Raw genomic sequence first — 19337 nt, forward strand, 5'->3', positions numbered from 1 at the left:
GGGGGTGATAGGAGTTGTAGCGCAACACATCCAGAGGGGCTGGGTTAGAGGCTGCTTCTCTAGTAGGTGCTGGAGCTGTGCCCTCCGCCCCAGACACTGCCGTAGTGGATAAGTGTCACAACACAACAGTGAAGGAGCTGAAAGAGGTTCAACACCCCTGCTTGAGAGAGAGGTCAGACTGGGACACTTTTGCTTGCCCAGCAGAGCTTTGCCACGGAGTGACGGGACTTGTACACCCTGGGATGGCCCCGGACTCTGCCTGCGGCCCTCCTCCCAGGCCAGATCTGTGCCGTGGATGGCTTCCAGCCTGTTCTGCACTGTCAGAGCCTTCCTGGGAAAGGGGAGATCTCTTTTGCTCTGCCTGGCTTCTCAGTGGCCCACTTCCGAACTCCGGAACGGGCTTTCAGTTTGTGTGAGACATGATGGGTGTATTTTACGCCACGACGATGCAAGTTGAAGGATTAATCTGCAGATAAATCGGTCTGCGGGCAGCCGCCAGGTCCTGCCTGGCAAAGTCTCTCATGTGAAGCTCGCTCGCTTCCTGGAATCATGTTCTGCTCCTGCCCATCCTTGAGTCACCAGGCCCAAGGAGGGCGTGTGTGTCTGTGTGCAATGCAAGTGTGTCTTGTAATGTCACCGGCTCGATGTGTTTCCTGAGAGCCAGCACCACACTTCCTCCCCCTGCGGGCGGTCAGTTTTCTCCATCATTAGCAAACCTGAGGCAGGAAGATGCCATGGTTTGGGTCATCATCCCATGACAATTCAAGAGCAACATGTTTGGCACTGTTGGTAGCACAAGTTGGTAGATTGTCTTTCTTTTCTTTTCTTTTCTTTTTAAACCTTCCATAGAAACCTCCAGTTCTGAGTCTTGATGGAAATGCAAGGGAACGACAGGAGCTGGAGCTTTGTTTTCAAAATTCCGTTTAGTGCGGGGCTTGTGGCTCAGAGCACATGCCTCACAGATGAGAAGTCCCACCTTCAACCCCCCTATCTCCAGCTAGAGAGAGAAGACTGCTGCCTGGAAACCTGGAGCACCCGCGGCCGGTCACTTTAGGCAATACTGAACAAGGCGGACCAGTGGCTTGACTCCGTATGAGACAGGTTCCCATGGTCTTATTTCAAGTAGCCCTTTATTCAGCCATGAGGACTAGACTCTTACTTTATTTTTTAAAGGGGAGGATCACAGCCGCTGCCTGTAGACAATACTGTAGACAATTGTATAGACAATACTGAGCTAGATAGACCAAGGGCCTGACTCCATATGAGACAGATTCCCATGTTCTTATTTCAAGTAGAGCCTTTATTCAACCATGATGACTAGAATCTTAATTTATTTGTAGGGGAAGGACCATAGCTCAGTGGCAGAGCCCCTGCTTTGGATGCAGAAGATCCCAGTTAGGGTTGGAGAAGAACCCTGTCTGAAGCCCTGCAGAGCTCCTGCCAGTCTGTGTAGACAATAAAGACCTAGACCAGCTTTCCCCAACTTGGTGCCCTCCAAATGTTTTGGGCTACAATTCCCAGCATGCCTGACCATTGGCTGATGGGAGCTGAAGCCAAAAACATCAGGAGGGCACCGCATGGTCTGGCTGAGGATAAGGCAGCTTCCTGTATTCCTTTTTAAACCAGCCCTTTCAGAACCATGAGAACTACATGCAACTACATTCTTAGGGGAAGGGTCATCGCTCAGAGGTAGAGCCAGAAACCCCGGAAAGCTCCTGCCCATCAGCATAGATGCGCCTTCGCTAACCTTGCGCCAGTCTTGCTGAGGAGCATGAGAATTGTAGCCCAACCCATCCAGAAGGTGCCAGGTTAGGGAAGGTTGCGCCATTCCTCCTCGTGCTGAATTCCTGCCTGATCCACCGTGCTTGTTTCTAGAGCCCTCCCGTCCACATTTTCTTCTTTCTAATGCCAGGAGACTGGATATCAATGTTGCCAGCACACGAGGAACCTTTAAAACAGGGGTACAGAACCGTTCAGCCTGGGAGGGGGACACAAATCCCCCCCACTGGGCTTTCAGTGGGACAGACGTCACCAGGGTGCCTGGCCACCAATATGATCACCTTGCTCCCCGCTGCCAAATTTTAGCTTCGAATTGGGCAGCAGGATGCAGCCCCCGGTGACCTCCAGATGCCCTTTTGAAGAAGGGTCAGACAAGGGCATGGAGGGGAAGCAGGCAAACCGGTAGACATGATTGCTTAATGTCACCTCTGTATGCACAGGCAGCATCTCTCTGAACAATATGGGTATTTTCTCCATACATTCGAGAGTGAGGCACCAAGCGGAATCAGCACTGCAGCTGTTTCAACCTTCATTCCATCCATGCTTGGCAGCATCGTCTTAAAAATACACACACCTCCAAGTTCTAATATGGGCTTGTTTTATCTGAGCTCAGGGAGGGCTGGGAGGTGGATGAGGGGGTATGGCAGCCTTGGAGGCCTTTTCATCTGTATTTGCATGGATCAGGCCCACGGAGCATACGTCCCAAAGGGGCCGCACAAGGCTGGCTCAGAACCAAGGGCCAAACCTATCCCTACCTTAAATGTGCAGTGTGTGGCTGATCCTAACGCTCTATTTTTTACTTTAGTGTAAGCATGTGGGACCCTGATCCAGATCAGGATGACCAGGCATGGGGGGGGGGAATAAACCTTCCCACTCAGCCACTGCCCCCCAAAATTAACCCTTCACACACACACACATGGGCTCAAGAAGGCAACGAAATCATTCATGAGAAGGCTGTTGTGGTGTGTGTGTGTGTGTGTGTGTATGGGGGGAAGTGTTTTACATAGAAAAATAGTACATGAGGGAGAATGCCCAATGGAGTGCCCCCCCCCCAGCATGGTAGCTTGCAATGTGCAGGGAAGTGGTGTGTGTGGGGGAAGGGAGGACATTAAAAGGCGTGATCCCACAACGTGTGCCTGCAGTGTACGGTCCAGGGAAGACTTTGGCTACAACTCTTCATACATGCAAGAAAACTCTATTCTTTAATTCAGGCATTCAAGCCATGGTTGGGGTGGCAGGGGGGCTGGGGAGAGAAACAGATTCTGCATTCTGCACATGCTCAAACCTTGTCTTTAGGACTCATTTGCGCTGGTACTGTAAAGAACATCCAGGCACTAAATGAGAGTTCTGGGGCAGAACCCTGGACCGAAAATTAAGTCGTGTTTCATTCCAGGCCCCTTTCTATGCCTGCCTTCTCCATGGTAAACCGAGACAGACAAGTTCTGATCAAGTAACCTCCCTTGTGGACTGAGGGAATGCTGTAGGCATAATATACCTTGACTTCAGAAAAGCTTTCGACAAAGTGCCCCATGATCTCCTGATCAGCAAACTAGCTCAAAGTGGGTAGATGAAACACGATCAGGTGAATCCACAGTTGGCTACAGGATCAGACTCAAAGAGTGCTTCTCAATGGGACCTTCTCAAACTGGGGAGAGGTAACGAGCGGGGTACCGCAGGGCTCAGTCCTGGGCCCAGTGCTCTTCAACATTGTTATTAATGACTTGGAGGAGGAGGTGCAGGGAATGCTGATCAAACCTGCAGATGACATAAAATTGGGCAGGATAGCTGATACTTTGGAAGACAGAAACAAAATTCAAAGTGATCTTGATAGACTGGAGCGCTGGGCAGAGAACAACAGAATGAAATTGAATAGGGATCAATGCCAAGTTCTGCACCTAGGAAAAAGAAACCAAATGCACAGTTACAAAATGGGGGATATGTGGCTCAACAGCACTACAAGCAGGAAGGATCTTGGAATTGTTGTAGATCACAAGCTGAATATGAGCCAACAATGGGATCTGGCTGCAAAAAAGGCCAATGCTCTTTTGGGCTGCATTAATAGAAGCATAGCTTCCAAATCCCAGGAAGTACTAGTTCCCCTCTACTCAGCACTGGTTAGGCCTCATCTGGAGTACTGTGTCCAGTTCTGGGCACCACATTTTAAGAAGGATGCAAACAAACTGGAGAGAGTTCAGAGGAGGGCAACAAAGATGATCAGGGGACTGGAAACAAAGCCCTATGAGGAGAGACTGAAAGAACTGGGCATGTTGAGCCTTGAGAAGAGAAGACTGAGGGGAGATAGGATAGCGTTCTTCCAAGTCCTTGAAAGGTTGTCCCAGAGAGGAAGGCCGGATCTCTTCTCGATCACCCCAGAGTGCAGGACACGGAATAATGGGCTCAAGTTCCAGGAAGCCAGATTCCGGCTGAACATCAGGAAAAACGTCCTGACTGTTAGAGCAATACAACAATAGAATCAATGACCTAGGGAGGTGGTGGGCTCTCCCACACTGGAGGCCTTCAAGACAAGGCTGGACAGCCCTCTGTCAGGGATGCTCTGACTTGGATTCCTGCACTGAGCAGGGGGTTGGACTCGATGGCCTTGTAGGCCCCTTCCAACCCTACTATTCTATGATTCTATGATCCAAGGTGAAGGCCAAGGGCTACTGGCCTATGGCCACCAACAAACCTGGAAAGGAAACAAAATATTTTTAAAAAATAAAAATAAAACACAGAGAAATAACGTTCTAGGGAAGCCAGATGGGTGGGAATGCGGTTCCTGTTCCTCTCCACTCACTCATACCTGGCCAGATTGGAACCTGAGCACCATCTACTGGGTGAGCTGGATGTGGTGCAGGGGTTCCTGAATGGTGAAAGCTGGGGATGTGGGGAGACAGTTTGTGGCCCAGCCTAGGGCTGATGTGGAATTTCGAGGCAAATTAGATTGAGAGCCCATGTGCAGAGTTTGCCTGATCTCAGCTTTTCCTACAGTGCTGCATTTCTGTATGCTCTGTTGGTATCATTTATGATTACTATTCGGCTGTCTCGCAGGATTCACATTTGGAACCCAAAGCAGGCATGTCCCCAGGGAGTCTCTCTTTGGAAGAGAGAGAATTCTGCTGTGGAAAGCTTCAGACCTGGGCACTTGGCATCCCCTTGCACAATAATTCTAAAGCGTGCATCGGGAGCACACTGGTGTGCGATGAAAGAAATGGGTTCATTCAATAATTCAAAGCTCTCCTGAATCCGAAAACAACTTACCCTTGGAGGTGGATCTCCACTGTGTGTCTCCATGGGGTGAGTAATTCTGAGTGCCATCAGAATCAGGTGCCATCAGAAAACTGAATCATTTGAAGTGCAACTGCATTGCATAACAGAGGCTACCTGTTGCTTCTCTGCATGAGTCCTGCCTCTGAAATTTCCTCCTTCCTATCTGGAGGGGTGTCCAGATCAGTCACAGTGTGTCATGCAGGGGCACACACACCTCTGCCAACGTTCTCCATGAATTGCTTCTTGCTATCGATACATGAGCTTCCCTCAGCTCTGCTTAGAATGGCTCAGAAATAGGTACAACTTCTTCCAGTGTGAGCCTGTGTGGTGCAGTGGTTAGAGTGTTGGACTGGGACTTGGGAGACCCGGGTTCAAGTCCCCACTTGGCCATAAAGTTCGCTGGGTGACTTTGGGCCACTTACTGCCTCTCAGCCTAACCTACCTCACAGGGTTGTTGGAAGGATAAAGTGGAGAGGAGGAGGATTATGTAAGCCGCCTTGGATTCCTTGCAGGAAAAAAGGTGGGATATAAATATAATAAAAATAAATAAATATACCCTCCCCCCCAATTAGGAAACAGCTCTGTGTATTTCCAATCCTGTCTGAATTTGGATGGGAACCCAAAACTCAGTTTGTCCAAGCGAGAGAAGAATTTAGGCTTGTAATCAGTCCCAGAGAATTGCGTTTCTGGGCCCAGAAAGGCTGCAAGTTTTGGAAGAAGGGGGTGTATCTATGTAGACCCGCCTTCTCCAACCTGGAGCCGTCCAGAAATCTTGGACTACAACTCCTATCCTCCCCATCCACCACGGCCAATGGGCCTGCAGATCACATTGGATGATCTCCAGGCTCGCTCCTGCCCTGGGGTCTCCCATCCCCTCTCCCCTTACCCTGAAATGCTCTGTGTTGTGTCTGTGTTTATTCATCATCCTTTTGTTTTGTTCTTCATTCCATTTCTCAGTCCGCCTTGACTCAACCGTCCCACCGGGTTTCTCAATCTGCTCTCTGGCTCGCGCCCCTCGGGGGGAGGGTCTGGCCCGCGTTGACTTAACTCTGGCCGCAGCCCACGAGCCAATTAGGCTGGAATGCGGAGCCGGAGCCGGAGCCGGTTCTGTCCCCACCCGGGAGGGAAGGCGAAGCCGGCTGGCAGCAGAAGGTGCGGCAGCCGGGCGTTCGAGTGCGGCCGTGTCCTCCCTCCGTCGGTTTCCAGGGGCCGGGGGCAGCCTTGTGTCGCCCCTGGGGGAGTTTTCCGGCGGCGACGCGGACTGCGCCCTCGCGCTCACGCGCGCGGCCGGCCCGCGGGGCGAGGAGCGCCCGGGAGGCCAGCGGCGGCGGGTCGCCGTCTCCCGCGGCGGGGCCGGGGGCCGGCTGCAGGCGCCGGCAAGGCGGGAGCCACCTGTCCGCAGGCCACGGCCAGCCGCCTGTCGCTGGGCGGGGGGCCGCCCTCGGCCGGCTGGGGCGACGGGGCCTGCCCGTGCCCCGTCGGGAAGGCGCCAGGCTCTGGGGGCGGGGCCAGAGACTCGGGGGACGTGGGTTCGAGTCCCCGTGGTCGCCGACGCTCAGCCTAACCCACCTACCTCACAGGGTGGTTGTGCGGATAAAATGGAGAGGAGGAGGCCCACGCCAGCCGCGCTGGGACTGGGCGGAAAGGCGGGACGTAAATGTAAGGCACAAGCGAACGCTGGGGGCGCTGGCTCCGAGGCAGCGGAGGCGGGTGGCCCCGACGCCGGTGGGCGGTGGATCCGCGCCGGGTGTCCGTCAGAGCCAGTCAGAACCCCAACGGGGCTGCCCGGCCGTGAATGCTCCCCAGAGTTCCGACTGACGCCTGGCGCGGGATCACCTCCGCACCGGCGTCGGGGCCACCCGCCTCCGCTGCCTCGGAGCCAGCGCCCCCAGCGTTCGCTTGTGCCTTACATTTACGTCCCGCCTTTCCCCCCAGTCCCAGCGCGGCTGGCGCGGGCCTGAGAGCCAGTGTGGTGTAGTGGCGAGAGTGCTGGACTGGGAATCGGGAGATCCAGGTTCTAGTCCCCACTCGGCCATGGAAGCTCACTGGGTGACTTTGGGCCAGTCACAGACTCTCAGCCCAACCCACCTCACAGGGCTGTTGTTGTGAGGATAAAATGGATGAAGGAGGAGGATCATGTACGCTGCCTTGAGTTCCTGGGAGGAAAAAAGGCAGGATATAAATGCAATAAATAAATAAATAAATAAAACGCCGTGCATTCTGATGTGTATGGAGCGTTACGTGTGAAAATGCCCTTGTGCTCGAGCGGTGAGTGAATGCCGTATGTATGCACGTAGGTATGTTTGTGCGTACGACATGTCCATACCACCCTGTAAGCCAAAGCTCTCTACATGGCATGTCTCCCCTCTCCCGCCTCCTCTCTCCTGCCGGGTCATGCCGGCTCACGACTTTGGTTTGCTGTTTAGTTGGGGGAGGGTGGGTGCGTGTTTCGGTGATCTCCAGCTTGTCTCACTTGTTTGAGCCGCCTAATCCTCTTCACCTGCCTAGCATCCCTGTGCAGGATCCGTGACGGCCCTTGGGATTTGGGGAGGGGGAATTCGTGGGTAGACAGCCTCGCCTTTGGATTTCAGTCTCTCCTGGGATTTGAGAAGGTGGCATGTTATTGGCAGAGAATGGCCAGCGTGCCACGAGGAGTTCGTTAATCAAATGAAGGGGCGAAGGTGGTAATTCTTGACTTTTTCACACCCTTGGAAATTAAATCAAATGCTGGGGCGGAGAGGTATTCCCAGCTATCCAAACACAGCAAAGAAGCATTGAACAGAGGCCTAGAGGCCAGCTGGCCGTATGGAGCCTCCAGGTTTTGTGGCAGTCTACCTGACTATCACGATGCTTGACTTGGCCTGATCCAGCCTCATGGCTGCTCTTATATTCACAGGGAAGTTAGGCTGCTCTGGCCTCAGTTCCGCCTTGGCACACTTGCAGCGCTGGGACGTAAACGCCGGTTCATGTTGCCTCCCCCCCCCCCCGAAACGTGCGCCGAGAGACTGAAGACGGCTCGGCCTTGGGCTGAGCCAAGGGGCTGGAGACAGGGCAGCCCCCTGCCCTCTCCGTGCGAGGATCCCCGCGGCCTCGGGGGTGCTGGGAGTGTGGATGGATCCCGCGGGGCAGCCGATACAGTCGCGGACGCTGAACCTGCGCCGCTGCGGTGCAAGGGAAGGAGCAGGAGTGGCCGGAAGGATGGGGGCCAGCCAGGCGCGGTCTTTGGCCCGTGCCGGGCGGCTGACGACGGGGCGGGCGCGGCGGAGGTAGACCGCGACATTGCGGCCGACCCGCTCCGCTCAGGAGCCAGCCTGGGGCAGGCAGAGCACATGAGCCGCGCCGCCCGCGCCCGGTGCCACCCAGCTGGGTCGGACTGCCTCCCCCGCCGCGCCGCCCGGCAGCTCTTGACAGTGGCTGGACGAGCGGCGCGTCTCCAGCTTCCCCGGCGAGCGGGAAGGGCTCCGCCCTGGTGCCCCGCGCAGCGAGAGCGGCAGCGCCCAGGCTGCAGAGAGTGCGAGAGAAAAGCACTCTGCATTCTCCCAGGGGCACTCTCGTTCTCATTATGGCTTCCTATGTGCTGGGGCCGACAGCGGGAAGAGGCTCTGGGGGGGAGCTTGGTGATCCCGACGCAAATTAAACCCCGGATGGAAAATAGGCGCAGCAGTGGCAGGGGCGGAGGGGGGCTCAGGTCGGCCTTCGGAGAACCCCGGCCCTGCCTAGGGTCTCATTTCCAGCGGAGCATCCTTCCGCTCCCACCCGGCACACCCACGGCCCGGTTGTTCTTCGGCCACGAGAGCGTCTGCGGCGACCCTGCGAGCGCTCAGCGGATCCCCGGCAAAACACGCTCCGCTTAAACGCAAGGGTTTATTTAAGAGGAAAGGCGCAATCGTGGAGGAGGGGGCGGCATAAAACGCGCATGAGTCGTGTAGGGCCCATTGCACAATCTGTGCAGATGGCCAGATGCAAACCAGGATCCCATCCGGACGAGCCAAGGGCCGCCGCTGCAGCCAAGGAGCGAGCGAGCGAGCCGCTGACATGGCCCAGCGTGGGTGCGCGCGCGCCAGCGGCCAAGCGGCCCCTCCATCCTTGTTCGAGCTGGGCTTACGTGAACTCGCGAAGAGGCCTTGCGGAGGTGACTTTGGGGCAGCCTCCGCCTCCCTCCCGCTCCCATCTGGGGCTTACAGCCTTGGCCTACCGCACAGGGCTGGTTTTTAAAGGATTGCTAATATAACGGACAGGCCGGGATACCCCCATAGAAATGCTAATGATTTATTAGCGAGCCCCAGGATTGCTTGCTAATGAGGACTTACTCTGACGTTCCCCTGATTATGTTTTACCAGACTGCTTGGGGTTGCAGCAGCAGTTGTGTTGTAGGCTTTTAGTACCGTCTTGGCCACATGTCTTATGCTGGTGTTTGGTGTTTTTTTTTTTAATGTTGGCTGTTTTCTTACTGTGTCAATTTATTGTTGTTGTTGTTATGGATGTTACGTTGTCAGCCGCCTTGGAAGGGCTCCTGCCCTGAAAGCCAGCCTGGAACCATTTCACATAAATAAAATAAAGAAATATACAATTTACCTGGGAAGAAACCTCAGTGAACTTAACAGGACTTACTTCCGAGGAGACATACATAGGATTTATGGTGTTAGTCAATCAGATAGATCAGATCAAAACACATCTTGAAGCATACAAAAAGCTGCTACCAGTTAATCACTTGGCAGGGTTTTTTTTTTTTTAAATTAAGATTATGTTTGTGCCCAGACACTCCTGAGATGGGGCAGGCCGCTTTAGCGGAGGCCACCTTTCCAGTGCCAGAGGGAATGGAGACTGTCTCTGCAAAGCTGTCACCTCCTGCGGTGCATCTGCACCTCATGCAAGGAACAAAATGTGCTTTTAAAAAAAGTGATTGTTTTTCATATGCAAATGTATGCAGATTTAATCAGCCAAATGGCCAAAACTCATACAATGACTCAAATTAGATTTCTTTGAGTGAAGATGATGACGCAGAAGCAGGCAGGCAGGAAGCCGCTGTGCCGTGGTGAGAGCGTTGGACTGGAATTGGGGAGACCCGGGTTCAAGTCCCCACTCGGCCATGGAGCTCCCTAGGTGATTTGGGGCCAGTCCCTGCCTCTCAGCCTGATCTACCTCGCAGGGTTGTTGTGAGGATTAAAGTGAGAGGAGGAAGATCGAGTAAGCCACCTTGGGTTCCTTGCAAGAGGGAGGTAGGGAGTGGGATATAAATGTAATAATGAATACACACATACATAAATAAGCATGGAGACTAGAATGTGGAAAGTAGGCCAATGGGGAAAGTAGGCCAAAAGGATGGACGACGTGAGCCAAATATGAATCCTTCTGACTCTCATTTCCCTTGCAGGGGTCCCAGGTGCTGGAGCTGGAGTTCCCGGAAGAGGGTACTACCCAGGTAAGGTGGACACTGCCAGCAGAGGGTGCTAGTGAGAATGTCTGTGGTGGTGTGTGTGAGAGTGCCCACGCGTGCACCACCAAATTCAGCCCCAGCCAGCAAAGTGGCTAGAATCCCAGGCGTCACCAGACTATAGGACCGGTGTCTAAAATAACCGGAGGCTTCAAGTGCGAGTGAGTGCCAGCATGTTCAGCGGCCACTCGCCGCATCAGAGATCTTAGGACTGGTTTCCATGATCGACTCTGACGCTTTGGCGCTCCTCGTTTCAGAGCGGAGCTGAGCCATTGTGCCCACCTCTCGTGTGGGCATGGTGTCCGTGGCAGGGGTTGGGGCACCCTCACATGGGATCCAAGTTACAGATTGGCACTTGAAAGTGACCTTTGCCCTCCAGTTGTGTTGGACAGCTACTTCCATAATTCCCAGCCAGCAAAGGCTGATGGGCATTGTAGTCAAACACATCTGGAAGGCACCTGGTTCGAGAAGGCTCACTTAAAGGATGCCTGCTCCTATATTTGTTCCGGAGTGTTGGACTTCCATTCCCTGTGCTCATTCAGGACTTCATGTGGACCCCTTTTCAGCACACAGCTGAGCGCCTTATAAGATGTGGTGACCTCACACCACCACCAGCATCCCTTACTGTGGCACACAGGGGAAAGAAACGCTTTCATGGTCTCCTCCCATCTCCACCTCCTTTCTGCCCTTGTGAGGAGGAGTTTGGAATAAAATGTTATTGGGGTGTTTAAAAAGAAAAAAGCTTCTGCCAGTGGCTGGTGGCTCCAATGTCAGTGGGTGGTGAATCCACTCCGGGTTTCAGTTAGACACAGTCTGAACTCCAAGGTGCAAACCCCACAGTGGATTCAGTGCCCAACTGACATCAGAGCCACCAGCTTCCACTGGCTTCTGCAGACATCCACCTGTTCACCAGTCTCCAGTGACAACTGTTTCTATGTTCATTGTTTTATCCATACACCATGTGCAATGCCTTCCCTCCATCTGTTATAATTCCACTGAGATGTTCCCATTCCCTCTTTAGTAGGGATGCAGGAGAAATTTGTCCCATTCACATTTTAATGCGAACTTCTCTCGTTTCGCACTTTTGGATCAAGACACGAAGCCAAATTCAGTTATCCTTTAAAATGTGCACTTCTCCAAATTCAAGAAAAGCACATAGAATTCAAGAAAAGCACATGCAAAAATGTGTCTATGGGGGGAAAGCGCACAGCAAATCTGTATATTAGCAAAAGTATTGTGCAAAAAATACTTTGTATTGGAAAAAGTTACTTACAAAAATAGATGTGTGTATACTAGGGGAATTTGTGTGCGGATTTTCATGCAAACTTTTAAAATGAAATAATTCTCAATGTTTGGGAGGAACTGAAGTTTAAAACTGGAAAAATGAGAAACTGGGAGAAACCAAAATTGACAGATTCTCCACTGCTCTTTAGCAAGAAGCTAGTGATATTTTGTTAGCATATTTTTAGTGGTGGAAAGGAATCTGTGTGCACGGACGCTTTTTTAAAAACGCTTTTTTTAAAACACCCCTCAAAGCACCTTATCAGATTCCCCTAGTTGGGAAGAGCATGATATGAAACACGGGGGGCTCATACAGCCAGGGGAATGTTTCTTGCACAAGCTTCATTGAAACAGTCGGGGAGTTGCGAAAAGGCCCTGCCTTTCTGAGCCTCCTGAGAACTTGCCGCTCTCTGCAGGAGCTGGGCTGGGGGGACTCGGAACGGGACTCGGAGGTGCAGGTAAGCTCCCTAGTGGAGTGGCATGGAACTACTCTGGCCTGCATATTCCGGTGTTGATAAAAATAGTGCATGGTGTTGGGGGGGGGGGGACACACACACCATATCAGAATATCTCACCCATCATACTAGGATATGGGCTCACCTAGTGAAATTGGATTGGCGGTAGATGTACGACGGGCAAAAGGAAATCATTCTTCACACACCTGATAATAAATTTCTGGAATTTGCCACCACAAGAGGCAGGGAAGGCCCCTGACTTAGATGGCTATGCAAAAGGCAAAAGGCTGCCCAGGGCAATGGTTAGAGCAGCCTTCCCCAACCGGGCATCCTCCAGATGTGTTGGACTGTAAGACATCTGGACAGTGTCAGGTTGGGGAAGGCCAGTATAGATGCTGGGGATGATGAGAGTTGCAGTCTGACACATCTGGAGAGCACCAGGTTGGGGGAGGCATGGTTAGAGAACTGGACTAGGACTAGGGAGTGCTGGGTTCAAATCCCCCGTCAGCCATGAAACTTATACTGGGTGACCTTTGGCCAGTCATTATTTCAGCCTAACTGACCTTACAGGGTTGTTGTGGGGATGTGGGGAAGAACCTTGTTTTGTGCATTTTTGCAGTAAGGGAGAGAAAAAAACCCAATTAATAAGTAAAAAAAAGATTGGACAAATTCATGGTGAAGGAGGAGATCTCCATCCTAAGTGGAACCTCCAGGCTGGAAGCAGTGTACCTCTGAACACTGGCTGCTGGGGCTGCATATCTGGGGAGAGATGCTGCCTTCACGGCCTACCAGCAGGCTTCCCAGGGATGTCTTGCTGACTAGTGGTGGAAACTGGATACCAGAGCTGACAGACCTTTGCCTCAGTCCAGCAGGGCTGTTCTTATAAGCAGCCTCTCTCTCCCGAGAGGCTTTCCACAACAGGTTGTGAGAGTGGAAAGCACTGCACTCCCTGCCACTACCAAGAATCCTGCCAGCTGAAATTGCAAACAGACGTACTGGGACACATGTCAGCCTTGCAATTCAGTCCATAAACCCACATGGTTGGGAACATGGTTTTTTTTTAAAAAATTTGCCTGCTTGCCTTGCATGTTCCTAGTCAACTTCCTTGGCTGTTCCTCTGCATGCAATTCTGGCTCGCCCTTGGCGACCAGGTTAGTGAGAGGCCTGAACTAAGTCCTGTTGAACCTGTCCCATTGATCTGGCTGTAACAAGGAAGGGGGCTGCTTCCTGCCTGCCCTCCCCTGGAATGGGCACCTGCAGATATTGGGCTGGAAGAGATCCTTAAGGGGTCATGCTTCAGGGAGGGTGGCCCCTAAACTGCCTTGTGTCAGTTTCCCTGGTCATCTTGTTGGGTGTGTGATTTATCCCCCAAATCAGTTTCCTTTCTTGCTGTTAGTCTGACTGCCTGAAGTTGGACAGGTTTAGGAAGCAGAGGCTCTGCAAGGGGAAGCATGCTGAGGATTTCCTGTCCTCCACAGGTGCTGGCATTGGAGGTTTGGGGACCGGTGGACTGGGGACTGGGCTTGGTGGAGGAGGTGAGTCCACAGCCAGACTGCTCCTCCTCTGAGCACCTGGGGTGATTCCAGGCAAGGCTCTGATCCTGCGATCGCTCTCCCAAAAACATGAGATGTCACCGGGGCGCCAAACTTCATCATCTTCCCGTGTTTTCCCACGGGCTGTTTTCTTACCTGAAAATAAATTCACGGACAAAAGAAAGACAGGATTGGTGCATGCTGTGCCATTTCATGGATCACACCAGGAGCTGTCTATCTTGAAGGGCCCCAAGTCTCTGTTGAGCTGGGGAAGACCAGCTCTGCTCGGGCAACAGACAATCCTTCCTCCATTACTCTCTAACTCAGCCTTCCCCAGGCTGGATGTTTTGGACTACAACGGGATAGCTTGTTGGGCAGGATAGCTAATTGGGCGGGATAGCTAATGCCTTGGAAGACAGAAACAAAATTCAAAGTGATCTTGATAGATTGGAGCACTGGGCAGAAAACAACAGAATGAAATTTAATGGGGATAAATGCCAAGTTCTGCACCTAGGAAAAAGAAACCAAATACATAGTTACAAGATGGGCAATACTTGGCTCAACAACACCACAAGCGAGAAGGATCTTGGAATTGTTGTCGATCACAAGATGAATATGAGCCAACAATGGGATGTGGCTGCAAAAAAGGCAAATGCTATTTTGGGCTGCATTAATAGAAGCATAGCTTCCAAATCCCAGGAAGTACTAGTTCCCCTCTACTCAGCACTGGTTAGGCCTCATCTGGAGTACCGTGACCAGTTCTGGGCACCACACTTGAAGAAGGATGCAGACAAACTGGAGGGTTCAGAGGAGGGCAACAAGGATGATCAGGGGACTGGAAACAAAGCCCTATGAGGAGAGACTGAAAGAACTGGGCGTGTTTAGCCTGGAGAAGAGAAGACTCGGGGGAGATTGGATAGCGCTCTTCAAGTCCTTGAAAGGTTGTCACAGAGAGGAAGGCCAGGATCTCTTCTCGATCGTCCCAGAATGCAGGACGTGGAATAATGGGCTGAAGTGACAGGAAGCCAGATTCTGGCTGAACTTCAGGAGAAACGTCCTGACTGTTAGAGCAATACGACAATGGAAACTATGATCTAGGGAAGTGGTGGGCTCTCCCATGCTGGAGGCATTCAAGATGAGGCCGGACAGCCATCTGTCAGGGATGCTGTGACTGGGATTCCTGCATTGAGGAGGGGGCTGGACTCAGTGGTCTTGTAGGTGCCTTCCAACCCCGCTATTCTATGATTCTATGAACTCCCATCTGCCCCACCAGCTAGGCCAATGGTTGTGTTGATGGGAATTGTAGTCTAAAACATCTGATTGGGGAAGGCTGCTCTAAATGAGACCTGAGAGGCAGATCTAATGCTTCATGTACAGCATCTCGTGGGTAGGGGCGGGGGACGGTGATTGATGGAAAAAGTGGGATAGATTTTTTTCATGAAATACATCCGAATCCTGATTGTGATCATATGAGTGATTCCATTTTGTGCAGGGTTTTCCAGGTGCACTCAGGCACTCCTGCATATGGGTAACACCACACCAAAAGAATCTCAATGCGATCAGATGTGTTATGACACTGAGATTCCTTTGTTGCAGTTTTTCGTCAGTGCAGGCACGTGCAATGTTAATGTGGAATGTCGAACCTCTGGCCTGCGTGCCAAACCCAGCCTATCTAGGGTCCCAATCCAGCCCTCCAGGGTTTGCCAAATAACCCCCTTCCCCTGGCCCTAAGCACTTTCCTGACTGCCAGTCAGCTGGTCCCAGTTTGGGCATGGTTTCTTCCCATTCTAAACAGTGGAAGTGCCTCCCCTGAGGCTTGATGACTGGTAGGAAGTGCTTGAACCTAAAATATGCTGGGAATTCTGGAATTTTGGCCCCTCACCCTTTGCCTCTGTTCCCGCCCCTTTGGCCACTGGCCCCGCCCACCTGTGGCCCCTGAGAGCTTTGCTGAAATGAACTGCAGCCCTTGGGCGGAAAAGGTTCAACACCCGTAAAGCAGAGGAAGGGTAAGAAAGAGCCGATGAAAGGCAAGAATAGAAAGCTGAGTCTTTACTCTCCTGTGAGTCTTGCAGGCAACACTTTTGCTCTGCAGCATTTGCATCTCAGAGATGTATTTTTGTCTGCTGTCATCACCGTTGCAGTGCACTTTTTCTGGGGAAGGTTTCGCAGAGGGCAGTATAACAAAAACACAGATCAAAGGTGCGTTTCAAAATGGCTTGGAGCTGGGATGTGAAGGCAGGATGCTGCGGCTTCTCTGAGCCCCCAGCTCGACTAACTGTGATGCATGTCTTCCTTTCTCCGCAGGACTTGGTGCAGGAGCAAAACCCCTCAAGCAAGGCAAGTGGCCTCACCCGGTTCCCTCGCTGCCGGAGCTACCAAGAGTTTCTCCCCTCCGAAAGCTGTTTGATGGACTGGAGAGGGGAGGGAGGCCCAGCGTCTTTTTTTATGTGCTCTCCCCATTGCCTTTTTGCAGCACGCAGCACGTACAACTAGGGATGAGATACATTTGCATTAAAATTTGTTCAGGGGAAAATTTGTTCCGTTCACATTTGAATGTGAACTTACCTAATTTCACACTTTTGAACCAATACTTGAACCAATACTTAGTTATTTTTTCAAAATTCACACTCACGGAATTTTGCAACGGACTTCTCCAATCAAAAAAATGTGTGCAAAAATGTGTATAGTAGGGAGAAATGTACAAAAAATGCATATTTTATTAGTGAAAATAGCTTTAAAATATGTATTCTATTAGGAAAATAGCTTTCAAAGAAGTGTGTGTATTAGGTGAAAATTGTATGCAAAAATGCATGTATTAGGAGAAATTAGCACACAATTTTTCATATGAACTAAAAAAATAGATTCCCAAAATTCAGGACAAACTGAACTTAGACTGGAAAACATCTCAACATTTGGGATGAACCAAACATAAGACTGGAAAAATTAGAAATGGAGAGAAACCAAAATTGAGAGATGTTCCTACCCCCATTTGCAGTGCTCGTGACACAGTGCAGGCCAGGAATGCATGAGAATTTCATTTCTGTTCCCAAATCATGTGAACATGCCCTGTCTCAATCCCCAATGCAAATGAGAGCAGGAGCAAATTCTGCAAATGAGAGCAGGAGCAAATGAGAGCAGGAGCAAATATTTGCAAATTCCCGGATTTGCGATCATGTTTGAAAAATGCCCATATATTTTTAAATGCACACTTTGAAATGTGCATTTTTCACACATACAAAATCACATTTCCATGCTTTGGTCAATGGGTGAAAGTGCACACTTTTCAAAAATGCACATAGAAATGTGCACTTTTCCTGTTCGAAATGCACTCTGAGTCAAAAACGAATGAGCCAAAATGAGCTTCAGATTTAAGTTTGGAGAATTTTGACAAGCTTGAAAATGGCTGGTTCTCCACTCCCCACTGCAGGCTAGGGTGAGGCATGGAGTTAGATGTTTCCCCTTTCAGCTTGTGGCTGGAGGTCGAGGTAGCCTTCTGGCTGAATGATCCTAGCTATCTGTAGGGCTCAGCAGCCCCATTGCGTCTTGCTTCCTGACCTCCTTTTTTCTCTCTGCAGGTGTCGGAGGGGCCGGGCAACTAGGTAAGTTTGCAGTCTGTTCAAGATCTCTGCCATGCCCTTGTGATGTTCTGGCCACATGCAGGGATCTGCCTGACTGCACACACATTCCTTCTGGGGCAGCAGAAGTTTCAAAGCCCGGGACATGGTGTTGGGGGGCACCAATGAAGTTGGGTTCCTGTTGCACTGCCCTTCCCTCCGTACTGTTAGCGGCCTTCATGCCTGGGTGTTCCACTTGGGCTGCCTAAGCAGCTGCTTGCTGGTTTGCACGCGCGCGTGTGTTGCGCTTCAGGCAATTTGGCAAGGAAAGGTCGAAATCTCATCAACAAAATGTAGGTGGCTTGGGGCAGGGGGGAAAAGTCAGAAAAGCAAGAGAATTTATTTTATTTACTACACTTCTATACTGCCCAGTAGCCAAAGCCCCCTATTGCAACTATTGCTAGGCGACACATGGCGCATTTTGAAAGGGCCGGTAGAGTTGGGCTTTGCCCCTCCTCTGCTGTGCTGGGGTTGTTGTGCATAATTCAGCACAGGACATGGAGAATTGAGGAGGGCCCATGCTGAAGGGTCCCCAGCTGGTGTGCACGGAGCTGGGCCCATCGAACGCCTGTGGGGCCAGGGGAGTAGTGGAGCTGGGGCTCACCGGGCCAAAGCCCCAGGTCTCTTTTCCCAGCAGGGATGCTGGCAGCATCTGCCACCCGCTTCAGCCGTCCCTGCTCCCTCTGAGCTGAGCTGCAACCCTCACAGTAGCTGGGGGGGAAGGATTTCCCTGTTGCAATGCACAGTCTTTTGGGGTGGCCTGGAAAGGCAATTGAGCCCCCATGAGCTTGACCAAAGAACTGCCCTCAGTGGAGAGGAAAACTGCTGGAACCGGCCTGTTGGAATGGATCAATGCAGCTGCCTGCACGTTTGGACTCTCCTTGGGGGCGTGGCTCAGAGGATGGCCATGCTGAGCATCTGTGCTTCGAAACTGACCACAACACCGCTGGGTGGTGCTCAGCACCATTTCCCTTCTCTGCCTAAGGTGGCCTCTATCCAGGAGGAGTCTATCCAGGTGGGGCTTATCCAGGAGGGGTCTACCCAGGCGGGACCTATCCAGGAGGGATCTATCCAGGTGCTGGAAGTGCCGCCGCCGCCGCTTATAAAGCTGCTGCCAAAGCAGGTGAGTCCTCCTGTCCTTGGTGTTCTGCTCTCTCATCGTCACCATCTCAGCCCAGGCTGGGAAAAAGCCACAGGGGTGGCGTCAGTCTCTTTCCAGCACTTCCTGACATCTGCCTGCCCCTCTCGGTATCTGCTCCCGAATCCTTCATCTGCCCTGGATGTTTCTCTCATCCTCACAATATAACCCACCTGCCCTTTCCCGGCCTTCTCCCCTGCCCTCCCCACCCTCCACCATCGGTGGCCGTTCCTGCATGATAACTCAGCAGCTTCTGGCACAGAGGTGGAGCTGCGCTCCCTGCCCTCAGGGTGCGCCCTGTTGCTTTCCCGCGCATTGTCTTGTTCTGCCCTTGCCTCCTTTCCACCAGCCTCTGCAAGGGCCGGGTGGGACTGGACTCTGCTTCTCCACTGCAGTGATTCGTCCTCCATCCCTTCTGACAGCCAGAGAAAGCAGCCTCTCAGCGTCCTCTGCGTGCGTGCCTGTTCTTGACTTGCCGAGCAGCGGCTCCCCCAGGGACGGAGCGAGTGGGCTCCTCAGGGAGCAGCTGATGCAACCGTTTAAGCCATTGGAAGTTAACGGGGGGTGGTGGCCTAGACTGTCTGAAATGTGGGAATCGCTGACTCCCCCAACCCACTCCCAGTGACGGCACCGGAGCATGAGCACCCCAGCCTCAACGTGCGTCTCCCTTTAACCAGCCGCTGGACTTGGTGTGCCTGGCGTCGGCGGAGTACCTGGCGTCGGCGGAGTACCTGGCGTCGGCGGAGTACCTGGCGTCGGCGGAGTACCTGGCGTCGGCGGAGTACCCGGAGGTAGGCTGTTGCCACAAGGTGGGCTGCATGGACCCCTCTCCACCCC

General features: G+C 52.3%; 1 protein-coding gene across 1 annotated transcript in view; it reads left to right on the forward strand.

Annotated features, from left to right (window-relative positions):
• ELN (elastin) overlaps nucleotides 1–19337 on the forward strand; it is a 78804-nt gene that overhangs the window by 19371 nt on the left and 40096 nt on the right. Inside the window, exons 2-7 of the mRNA XM_084823005.1 lie at nucleotides 10421–10468; nucleotides 13695–13751; nucleotides 16053–16085; nucleotides 17324–17347; nucleotides 18348–18485; nucleotides 19178–19291. Of these exons, the coding sequence (XP_084679131.1) occupies nucleotides 10421–10468; nucleotides 13695–13751; nucleotides 16053–16085; nucleotides 17324–17347; nucleotides 18348–18485; nucleotides 19178–19291 (414 nt within the window). The remainder of the gene's footprint in view (nucleotides 1–10420; nucleotides 10469–13694; nucleotides 13752–16052; nucleotides 16086–17323; nucleotides 17348–18347; nucleotides 18486–19177; nucleotides 19292–19337) is intronic.

This window comes from Heloderma suspectum, chromosome 16 (assembly GCF_057233095.1).
Source record: "Heloderma suspectum isolate Gila_16-S chromosome 16, 16-S_ref, whole genome shotgun sequence".
NCBI classification, from domain to species: domain Eukaryota; kingdom Metazoa; phylum Chordata; class Lepidosauria; order Squamata; family Helodermatidae; genus Heloderma; species Heloderma suspectum.